The 11941-nt window shown below is 38.2% G+C and overlaps 1 protein-coding gene across 4 annotated transcripts in view; it reads left to right on the forward strand.

Annotated features, from left to right (window-relative positions):
- LOC106938935 (diacylglycerol kinase zeta-like) overlaps window positions 1-11038 on the forward strand; it is a 56215-nt gene extending 45177 nt beyond the window's left edge. Inside the window, exons 16-29 of one of the 4 annotated variants that reach the window (XM_015021149.1) lie at window positions 245-300; window positions 384-446; window positions 2118-2191; window positions 2297-2408; window positions 3165-3364; window positions 4239-4339; window positions 5329-5432; window positions 5530-5599; window positions 5666-5706; window positions 6148-6296; window positions 7383-7460; window positions 8353-8421; window positions 9817-9851; window positions 10939-11037. In XM_015021149.1, the coding sequence (XP_014876635.1) occupies window positions 245-300; window positions 384-446; window positions 2118-2191; window positions 2297-2408; window positions 3165-3364; window positions 4239-4339; window positions 5329-5432; window positions 5530-5599; window positions 5666-5706; window positions 6148-6296; window positions 7383-7460; window positions 8353-8421; window positions 9817-9851; window positions 10939-11012 (1226 nt within the window). In that variant the 3' untranslated portion in view covers window positions 11013-11037. Of the gene's footprint in view, window positions 1-244; window positions 301-383; window positions 447-2117; window positions 2192-2296; window positions 2409-3164; window positions 3365-4198; window positions 4340-5328; window positions 5433-5529; window positions 5600-5665; window positions 5707-6147; window positions 6297-7382; window positions 7461-8352; window positions 8422-9816; window positions 9852-10938 lie in introns of those variants that run through there. The other 3 variants (XM_015021146.1, XM_015021147.1, XM_015021148.1) reach the window with 3 other exon arrangements.
- The last annotated feature ends 903 nt before the right edge of the window (window positions 11039-11941 follow it).

Genomic DNA, 11941 nt, shown 5'->3' on the forward strand with positions numbered 1-11941 from the left:
TATATATATATATATATATATATATATATATATAATATTTATACAGTTACAATGTATAAATCAGGATTTATACATTGTAACTGTTGTCATCATTCAGTTGTTGTTGGTCAAACACAGAACTTCAGTTTGAGCTAAATTTGCGTTGTTGGCTTTATATTTTTAATTGCTGCCTGGTTTTTAATCAAACACTAAATATACCAGAATCCTAACAAGAATCCCATTTTCTCCTGTTTTGTGTTTTCAGAGGCCAATCCAGAGAAGTTCAACAGCCGCTTCAGGAATAAGATGTTCTACGCTGGGGTGAGTCCGGCTCTCATCCTGCTCCTTCAGTCCATCCCCTCAAACGTCTTACATCCATTCATATGTGGGTTTTTTTTCTTTAGACGGCCTTTTCGGACTTCCTGAGCGGCAGCTCCAAAGACCTCGCCAAACACATCAGAGTGGTGGTGAGTGCAGGCAGCGACCAGGTTCTCCGTTTTCTCAGAACTGAGCAGCATTTAAAAACAGCCACTGGTTTTCATTTCTGAAGCTCAGAGAACCGGTATTTCACTCTGTGCATCATTTTCCATCACCAGGTCAGATTGAGGTCTGACACACTGCTGCAGATGCAGGTTTTGGTTTTATTTCTATCTGAGCAAACCTGCATTCAGAGAGAATAAAACACATTTAAGTGACATTGCAGAGCCTTTTGTATCCAACGAGCTACAACAAAGCTTCATCCATTTCAATAACATCAGCAGGCTTTGTTACTGCCTCTCTTCTGTCCCTTTTATAGCCTGTGAGATGCATTATCCCATCCAGGCTTCGTGTTCGATGTGACACAACCACAGGATATATTTGGTCTAAACATAACGAGTATTTCTCTTTAAAATCAACAATTCTCTATTCTAGGTGTATCACAGCTGTGATGTGGCAGGTATTCAAAACAAAAATATAAATAATCAGGCTCAATGTTAGACCAACATATGTGTGCCTGTTATTCAGTGGTGGGTTATTCTAACTAGAAATTTAGTTACGCTAACCCTAAAGAATAATTGTTCTGTTAATGCTATAGCGCTACACCATCGTTTTGTGTTGATGGAAGTTAATGCTAAAGCGCTAACTACAGTTCCAAATTATACAATACATGAACTGGAAAGACTACAACCATCAAACACAAATTTAATTTTGACATTATAATTTACACATTTTGTTGTGTTTATGTGTATATCTTGTTCTCTGCTGTCCGTGTTTTATTTTCTTCCAGCATGTACAAACAAATGTTTAAATGAAGTTATTTGGGGGAAAAAATACAGAGTGAGAACGTCTGATGGGCCATTTAAATTTCCGCAAGAAAACTTTTCCAGAAAAAAACTCAAAAATTTCAAATGTCCAAAGCTTTTAATTTTCTAAACTCAGAAATTACCAAAGTTTTCTAGAAAATTTCTGAGATTAATCTCAAAATTTTTGGTTTTTTTCTAGCAAATGTTCGACTTTTGGAACTAAGAGCTTCTCTTGTTTTTGATTGAAATTTTTTTAAATGAATCTCAAAATTTAAGGTTTTTGGCAGAAACGTATTTAATTACATTGCCCTAATACGCAGTTGTAGAAACGGAACTGCTGCGTAAACAATGTTGACACATTTCAAAATAAGAGCATGCTTATAAACCACTCATTACTTGAAGAAAAACACAAACGTCAAACTTTATTCAAATGAAAGTTCACAAAACAGCCAAGTAAATTATCGCTCTGGAAACATCTATTTAGGGGAAGCTCAGTGCTAAGCTAAATGGTTTCAGTTAGCTGAACAAAAAATTAGCAGATTATTAGAAGTCTACACACCACTGCTGGCAGAAAGTCAAGATTTCGTCCTGAAATTTGATTGTTTAGAAGCAGCAAAATGGAAAGAATAAGGATGTGAAAGCTGGAATGCGAGTCTCTCTGAAGCTGCAGGTTTTCCTTTGTGTTTTTCAGCCTCTTTTGCTTAATATCTATTGTTTTTCAGTCATTTTCCCTCTTTTATTGAAATATTTTTGTTTATTTCCCTGATTTACTTCAGCTGAGCTGTGATTTTATTTATCTGCACACGAGTGTGTTCTGGTCGTCTCATCTTTAAACCCGGTTGTATTTTCTCAAAGTGTGATGGCACGGATCTGACGGCCAAAGTCCAGGAGATGAAGCTGCAGTGCCTCCTCTTCCTCAACATTCCCAGGTTGTAGAACAGTAGAGGAATATTTTTTACAGTGCGTTAAAGCATTGCCTCTGTGTCTCCAGTGACTCATTTAAACTCTTTGGGTCGTTCTTGTTTTTTCTGCAGGTACTGTGCCGGCACCACACCGTGGGGAAACCCCAGTGAGAGTCAAGACTTCGAGCCTCAGCGTCACGATGACGGCTGCATAGAGGTCATCGGGTTCACCATGACTTCTCTGGTGAGGTCAAAGTTCAATCACTGCGATCACATGGATTGGCTGCTAATTTTTTGTTTCAGTATAAATGCTTCTGGCTATGTGACCTGACAAAAAAGAACAATAAAATCCTCTTAATCTGGATAAAAACTTAAAGCAACAGCTATTCAGTCAAAAGGACAACACTTGCTCGGTTAGAGCACCTGTGTCAAACATAAGGCCCGCGGGCCAAATCCGGCCCGCCACAGCTTTTTATGTGGCCGTCTAGACTCCAGATTATGCATAAATAGAACCTTCAAGATAACCATTGTTTGCTTAAATATGATTTTATTAATCAAACCAGTGGTTTTTAACCATTTACTGCCAAGTTACTTTAGTCAATATTTCCAGCAGCCCTCCCTGCAACTCGGCTCCTTCAGACTAGCCAGCAGCAATTAGCAAACAGCTGGTGGAATTGAGCTTCTGGTGAACTCATTATAGGAGCTTCTTCTCAGTGGGACGCTGATAAAACATTGCTAAATGGTTAATAGAGGAGCCATGTTGTTATGACTTCCTGAAGGCGGAGTTTCAGAAACAGCAGGAGCTTTTAAAGAGACAGAGGCCCAATTTCAAAGCATTAAATTGCAAAGTCAAATTTCTTTTAAGTCATATTTGATATATACAGCATTCTTATTACAACTGAAGGTAACCTAGTTAAAATGGCCTATATGCATAATACTGCCCCTCTAAGTGTCATCACTTTAAGCCACCTGCTCATTTTTCCCTATGCTTTGTGTGCAGGCGACGCTGCAGGTGGGCGGCCACGGCGAGCGTCTTCACCAGTGCAAAGAGGTGACCCTCACCACCTTCAAGTCCATCCCCATGCAGGTGGACGGCGAGCCCTGCAAGCTAGCGCCATCCATCATTCGCATCAACCTGCGGAACCAGGCCAACATGGTCCAGAAGGCCAAGCGAAGGATCTCCATGCCGCATCTGAACGAGTAAGAGTCTGGACTGAACGGTGCTAAACTCAGGAGGAGGTGTTTTGTTGTTAACGGAGTGTCTCAGGGCTTTGTTCTTAGCCCATTTCTGAAGCCCCAAATGATTTAAAGGGATCCACAAGTAGTTGAACACAATGGCCTAAATATGTCGTAATTTTCCTTTTAACTTGTTGCTGTTTGTTATACACCATAACTATAATTACTTCAAATTATAGTTGGTCCGTTGGAATCTACAGAGTAAACACCGGAAGGCTGCAGTCCAATCGAGTTCAACGAGCTCCGGTTCAAATTAAAAAGACTCATCACTGTTTGGGCTGCGCGGAGCTAGCGCAGTCAGACCTGTAGATGTCATTTACCCATAATGCATTGCAGTGTGAACAACACGTTGGTGTGACAATATCTTAACGTTTATAAAAACTAAACAACTTACAGTATTATTTTTACATCTAAAATAAATTGTCTATTGTTACAACTAATTGTGTTACAAGTTAATTTATCTGCCAATGGATAAATTAACTGGCAGATATCATATATTGATATAAGGAATCGATATATGAAGGAATATTGATTCCTTCATCAATATTAAGGAGTTCTTTACTTAAAACAAGCCTCTATGTCATGCTGAAAAGTAACTTTTAAATTAGTTTAACTTACAAAGATATTTGCACTAGAAATTAGACCAAAATTACTTGGTAAGATTTTGTGTTTTTGCAGTGTACTGTTGGACATAAGCAGGTTTTTCTTAAACATGAGAGTTGGAGGCGTAGCTCTTGCTTGTCTCGGTCCGTGTTGTGTTCTTGAAACGTTCTGTGTGTGTGTGTGTGTCCTCTTTAGGTTAGTGTGTAAATGTCAGTGTGTGTGTGTTTGTGCGCAGCCAGCAGCCGGTTCCTGAGAAGCTGCAGATCCGGGTGAACCGGATCAGCATGGCGGCTTACGAGGCTCTGCATTACGACAAGGACCAGCTGAAGGAGGCCTGTGAGTGCTGCACTCCGGTTTTACTCTCCTCACACTTTAAAACTGAAATCCAGCTGATTAATCGGTTTAGTTGTGATTAATCGATTATTGAGATAATCGTCTTAACTAATTTCGTGATCAATTAATCATTAACTAGAGTATGCAGACTCAAAAAATGCTATTTGCTGAAAGAAAAACATTCAGAGCAGTAATTCAGCTAAAACTGTAGAAAAACTACATTGATTTTCCATTTAAGAGGAAGTTCTTTTTCAGTAAAAAAAAAAACAGATAAACTATTATGAAGCAACTTTTGCTTTACAATTATTATTTAGTTAATCTGAAAGATGATAATCAGATTCATCCAACACTGTATCAATGGTAAGCCCAGCAGAAACAACTCAACTTTTCACATTTTGAAGGTTTTTTTGCTGCATATTCAAGTAATGAAATATGTATTTTTTTATTTTAAAAAATTATTTAAAAAAAATGTTTTATTTGCATTTTTTACTGTATTTATTATAATGTGTAAAAAAGTTTTGTGGTTAAATTAAAAAATGACTATGCCAATTTTTGTATGTTTAATCATCAGAATAATCAATAAAATCAATTAATTGTCAGAATAATTGATAATTGGTTGCTAAAGTAAGCGTTAGTTACAACCCTGATATCCCGCCCTTCATCCATTGTTAAATTGACTTGATGTTTTTGAAAAAAATAGATTTATCGCAGACTGACCTGAGATTTAATCACTGATTTTAGATGACTGGCTCTGGATTCGGTTCTTATTTCCAGTAAAAATCCCTGAAATGACGCCAAACTGAACCAGGACAGAATTAATTAATTCAATTTGGTCCCAACTGGACACACAACCTGCATTTCAAAGAATTTAAACTATTAGCGTCCAAACTTTTTGACATGAGGGCTGAAAAATGTCACATTTTGGCATTATTATTAAATAAAATTACAAAATCTAAACCCAGAGATGATAAATGCGACGATCGTTTGTGCAGCGACGCCGCTGGGAGTCATCGTCGTCCCTGGCGACAGCGACCTGGAGATGTGCCGGCTGCACATTGAGCGTCTCCAGGACAACCCGGACCAGGAAGTAGAGCAGGTGCGTACCTGGTTATCCAGGTGTTGCTGGTGATGGTGGAGCAGATCCGGGTTAGGAAGAACCGGGTTTCATCCTGGTTCTCTTTCTGATCCTGCAGGACGGAGACGAGATGAAAGGAGAGAGTCTGTCGTCACAAAAACTCTCCATCAACTGGTGTTTCCTGGACTGTAAGCCTCACACTCAACATCTTACCTGAGATCCTGACCAATCCTGACCGGGCTTTCTGTTTCCAGGTACGACTGCAGATCGGTTCTACAGGATCGACCGGGCTCAGGTAGGACCAGAGGTTTCTGCTCTTGCAGGCCTTCAGGAAACAAAACATTTGACCTTTATGACCTGAGTAACCTTAGTGTTTTCCTGAGTGCTTTCTTTGTTCAACGGATCACAAATTAGCAACTGATGCCAAGTTAAATAAGACTCAGCTGCACCAAGAACCAGTAAAGGAAATGACACACAAACCTATGAAAAAGATATTAGCACAACTTGCTTCTTCACTCAAAGTGAACAAAAATTAAGCTAGATTTTAGCAGTTGTATTTTAGCTGACTATTTTAGATATTTTCTAGGTAAAAAAAATTAATAATTTAGTCACGTTCCAAAGAAAATATTTGTTTTTACTAAACTTCTTTAATTAAAGACAATTTTCCTGACATTAAAAATTAAAACTGAATCTGAGTTGATGTGAGACTTGATGTTTTTCTTATTTTTCGCCCCAGGAACACCTGAACTACGTGACGGAGATCTCTCAGGATGAGCTCTACATCCTGGACCCGGAGCTGGTGGCGAAGGAGACCGTGGGAACCTCCCCCAGTATGCCGGACCAGTTCTCCTTCCCCTGCACCCCCTCGTCACCCACCTCTCCCAGGTGAGTTTCTTTCTGATCCATCTGCTAAAATCTAAGAACATGTCCAGGAACGTGTCAGTTTAGTTTGACATTTATCAAGATTAAAGCTTATAAACAGACTCTCCTTTAAAGGGGATTTATCATCCAAAACTCAAAGTTTTGCAGGTTAATGTTTTTTTGATGCCTGGAAAATGAATCGTCTCCCTGTTAAGTCACATTCGTCAGGCAATGTGACGTTGCCTAGCAACCCAAGCAGAGTTCTGCCCGTTACCTAGCAACCCAAGCAGAGTTCTGCCCGTTTCGTCGGCTGGTTTGGCCGCTTTATAATGGCAGCTGGAAAAGACGAGTTTTTTGTTGACTTACCATTCAGAAACCACTTGCTGAATTCTTATTGGTTGTGCAGGAGGCTCCACTTTCGCTTTTCAAAGATGTAAGGTTGTATAATTGTGCATCTGTTTGCAGCCATTTTCACGTTTGACTGGAAACATTGAGTTGGGGCAGCGGTCAACAGCAGCTTATTTGGATTTAAAGTGATAAGATGCCCTAAAACAGTTCTGACCAAGCATTATCATTCAGAATGTTTTTGTGCAAAGCATGTAATGAACATGCTTTGTATAGGCCAGTGGTCAGTCCTCGAGGGACGGCATCCTACATGTTTTAGTTCTTTCCCTGGTTTAACTGCCCTGGATCCATTGATGTCTCGTTATAAGGCCTAAGAAGAACATTGACTTGCTGAGGAGGCTGTTACTACCACCAGGAAAAGAACTGAAACATGCAGGACGCCAGCCCTCGAGGACCGACTTTGGGCACCACTGGAGTAGGCCGTAGATCTATCCTAATGTGTTCCAGTAATCATAGTAGGTTACCTTTAAGTGAGCAGAGCGCCTTCTGCTGGAGGAAGTTGGTACTGCAGCAGTTCATCGTCTCAGATAATAGGGGAGTCATTTAATGCAGAAATCAGTAATGAACTGAGCTCCAGCTGCTGTTTGGAATGCTGTTGCCATGGAGACACTCATCTGTCTCTGCGTTGGTCACTCAGTCATGATCGATTGGTCCCCGAGGACAAACCGGAGGACAGACAGTGAAGAGCGTGTGTCTGTGTTTCAGGCAGAGGAAGAGGATCTCCAGTGACAGTTCGGTGTCAGAGGCTTTGACCCAGACCTCACCTAAAACTACTCTGCAAAGGTAAACATACACACACACACACAGACACACACACACACACACCGCCTCGCTGGACAGCTGGGATGGAGGAAGTTTTCACGTCCAATATTCTGGTACCTGGAGCTGTTAGAGGCTTCATTTCTGCTACAGTTTCCTGTCCAAGCAGTCAGAGGTTGCTGTCATCTGTTGAACTGATCTGGATCGTTGGTTCTGGTCTGGAGACTAAAGGGCTCTTTAAATGGAGTGATGGTTCTGATCCAAGTCTGGCTTCTGTTTGTAGTTCTGCTGCGAGTCTTGGCTCTGTTCCGAGTCAGGAACTTGTTCAACGCTAGAGACTCGTTCTCTCTCAGGAGTCCGGTCCGCGTCGCACAACAGTCGGACTTTAGACTGAAACTCAGATAGAAAAGGAACCAAAGTCCAGAGAAAAACTCTGACCGATCTCTGAGAAGTCCAGATGATCCAGAACCGTTTGACTAAACCCAGAACAAAATAAATTAAATATTGTTGTTTTTTTTTTTATATCAAAGTTTTAATGTTTGACACTCGTTTGTATTTCCTAGTTTGCAACTCAAATGATGACCAAAAATAAAACTCATGTTCAGCTTGAAAGTATTTCAAAATCATGAGAAAAGATCTGAATATTGATTCAGAGAAAATGAACCATCAGACATGATCTGATAGTTCTGATCCAGACCAGTTCTGGAAAGCATCTCCTGACTGATCCGAATGGAAAACAAACCGACTCGGATCAGTTTCTGAGAACTTCCTCCAGCCCTGACCGTCTGCAGAGAGACCAGAGCGCCCCCTGCTGGAGTGGCTCCGTCTGTGTCGTGTGTGAAGTGAAGAACCGCCTGTAGGTCCCGCTAACTTCCTCCCGCTGTCATGTCTGCTGTTTCCTGTCTGTGATATGAAGGAGAGGAGCAAAGATAATCAGTGTCGATCGCTCCGTTACGACCACGGCTGATTTCAGACCAGCTGTTAGGTAGGACCAACCTGTCTCTGTCCTCCCGGTTCCTCCTGGCTCCTCCTGGTTTTTTCTGTTTCCTCCTGGTTCCTCTTGCATTATCCTGATTCCTCCCGGTTCCTCCTGGCTCCTCCTGGTTTTTCCTGGTTCCTCCTGGCTCCTCCTGGTTCCTCCTGGCTCCTCCTCTGCTCTGGGTTCTGCTTTGTGCTGATGCCTCTGTCTAAATGTCTTTCTGTGAAACTTGCCAAGCTCTGCAGGAGGAGATGATGTGCAGCTGTGGAGAAGCGGCTTTGCCTTCGTTTCTGATGATGTGTTTGTATGTTGATGCATTCAGACTGAGAGGCTGGTTTTAACTTCTCACAGTTTCTGCTTCAGATGCCCTGCAGAAAAAACGGTTCAAGAGAAACTCTCCAGAAAACAGAAGAGCAGAATAGATTTAAACAGTCTTAAATTGTGCTCCTGAGAAATCAAATACTTCTTAACAGTTTTATTTCATTTTTATACTTATATATATATATTCTATGTTTTAATTAATTGGAACAAAGTTTATTTATTTTAGAAACCAAATGCATTATTTTCTTTTCTTTATGTTTATATTTTTATTCAACTGATTTAAACATTTTTTGGGAAAAAATACTTTTTAAAAATCAGATGTTTACTTTTCTTATATCTATATATATATATATATATATATATATATATATATATATATATATAGATAGATAGATAGATAGATAGATAGATAGATATATACATATATCTTCAAGTAATCTCTAAATTTGAGGGGGGAATGCTTTTTTGAATTTATTTCTGAAATCAAATTATTTCTTACATTTTAATTTTAATATCGCTATTACTATTATAAATGTTTTTGTTATAAATCAATTCTTTTTATTTTTTTTATCTTTAAATTAGAAATGAAAAGTGTTTATGATTGGACAAGCTCTAACTGCTGCTCAATCTTCATTCTTCAACAAAAAGTTACAGGAAAAACAAAACTGGATCTAAAATCCAGAACTTTTGAAACTGGAAATAAAATTAAATTCAAACAGGTTCAAAACATTGAGTACTGCCACCTACTGGACAGAAGCAGAACAGACTGTAGTAGATATTTGCAGGGGGGAAAAGGCGTCTTAGTTTTATATAAACACTGGAGATTATTTAAAAATAATGAAACAAATGCATGCTGGGAAGGTTCAGACCAAAGCAGTAGATAATCTCCTCTCTGTGTGTTTTAACATGTTGCGGTGTGGGAGCAGGGAGGGTCTGTGAGGTGCACAGATTTCCTGAGTAGTAAAGGGTTTTACTGTGGCGTTTGCTGGTTGATGTTTTAATGGAGGTCAAAGGTCAACTTTGAATATCTTCTCACTCTCCTTCTGGTTGGTTCTGATTCTGTCCTCTGTCTCCTCACAGAACCTCCACTGCTACCTCACAGGACCCTGAAAAAGGTAAATCTGATCTGTTGGAGATTAGTGAGTCAATTTAAGGTTGATTGATGTTATCGATCGACAAAGGATTCGTTTACAATCCAGAATTATTTCTTATATCAAGAGGCCTGACATAACATAAACGGCTACATTTTGAATAATACGCTGCTTCGTCGAGCATTTCGGCTGAATGACCATTAATGAGGTGAAATGTTACTTAAAGAGCGTTTACATTTTAAAACGGAACCGCATAAAGTGCGTTTTCCATCCCACACCGGACTCCGTTTGTCTTTATCGTTATGGTTTGGCCCCGCCATCTTTGTTTCTGGCTTTGCTTCTAGAGGACCAGCGGCGCCCTCTGCAGGATGGCGGCCAAACTACAAAACTAAAAGAAGGTCTACTCTAAGCGGATTAGTTAATCGATTGGAACTCATTTAATCTAATAAACCATTACTCATCAGTTTATTGTAAATTGCCATGCGGGTCAAATAAATATATTTTTTAAAAACTAAGGTCACCAAAGTGATGGGTTTTTAACATACTCAACAATAAACTAATAAACTAAGCATGAACGTTTTTAAATTAAACAATTAAACAAGATTTTTTGTTGTAGAAAAGGGATTGCAGATCCAAAAATTTAATGTTTTCCTTATTAAATGAAATGCATCCAGTCTACTTATTTTGGGCTTGACGAAAACTGGAAAAAAATTATATATTTTTGTAGTATTTTCTCAGCAAAATAAAAACAAGATCTAGGTCAGTCTTCATGTGATATTTTTAGGTTTTAATAAAGCAATTAAAAACGGCTTTAGGTGCAACAATTTGTACTTTAGAGTTTAAGCCAATGAGTAAATGTTACTATAACAATCGAAGAAAACCGGAAAACCCCATGTAAAATTTTTGTAAGTAGATTTTAGTTTAAAAGTCGTAGTTTTGTCCTAATTGATCTGATTCATAAAATCAGTCCAGGGGCCCGCCCCCTTGTTTTAGGTCTTTATTAAGATGCAAAAATGAAGCAACATTTCTTAAATGATTTGTGTTCTAGATGTGGCCACTAGATGGCGCTGCTCCTTTGGTTTTCAAGCCTTCATCTGTTTCTGTTTTTTAGATGCGGAGCTGATCAGCTGCATCAAGAATGAGAACCTGAGCAGGGTGAGTCTGCAGACTTCAGATCAGATCTGAAACTGGGAGAAATACTGAAACCTGTTCCTTTTACCGCCGGATAGTTAAGTCATTCACTGATGTAACAAGGACCTACAGACAGCTGTAGGTCCTACAGGTGAAACAAAAATGTTAAGATTTTTGTCTTAACAAAAATCTTAACATTTTTTGTTAAATGTTAAGATTTAACAAAATCTTAACATTTAAGATGTTAAGATCTTAACATCTTAGGAGAAGATGTTCTCCTAAGATGTTAACATTCTTAAGAAATGAATGTTAAGGAGAAACAAAAATGTTAAGATTTTATTTCAAAGTTTCTATTTGCTCAACACAGAATGGCTGAAACAGTTGGGTAAAATCTTGAATTTAACAATTTGATAGTTTTTCCGTGTAACTATAGTTTTTTCTTTTTTCTGGGCTAAGACTTGGTGTAAAACATAAAAATAAAATTAAAAGTATCAAATGTATTTATTTTTTTAGTTTCTTTAGCTTTGAAGTTAACAGAAATTAACTGGTTTTCATGGATCCAGATTCTAATAAATGTAGTTTTTTTCTTCAGTTTCTCAATATTTAGTATAAAATATGAAAGAAAAAATAAAACAAGCTAGAAATTATTTTAAAAAATGTTTTTGTTTCTTCAGCTTTGAAGTTGAGAGAAAATACAATTTCAGTGGTTTTCTTGGATCCATAACTTAGAAAATAGTTTTTTTTTCTTTGTTTTTTGCAAATATTTAATGTAAAAAAAAAAAGTTAAATAATTAAATTTATTTACTTTTTAATTTCTTTAGTTTAGTAGTTAAGACAATCTCACTTTGTTTTTTTTCTGATTCCAGATTTGAGTGTGTGTGTGTGTGTGTGTGTGTGTGTGTGTGTGTATATATATATATATTTTTTTTTTTTTTTTTTTTTTTTTATTTTTTTGTGTAAATAAATAAAAAAAAAAAAATTTT

Source organism: Poecilia latipinna, unplaced genomic scaffold, assembly GCF_001443285.1.
Source record: "Poecilia latipinna isolate Pla-1442-1.1 unplaced genomic scaffold, P_latipinna-1.0 Scaffold2732, whole genome shotgun sequence".
NCBI classification, from domain to species: domain Eukaryota; kingdom Metazoa; phylum Chordata; class Actinopteri; order Cyprinodontiformes; family Poeciliidae; genus Poecilia; species Poecilia latipinna.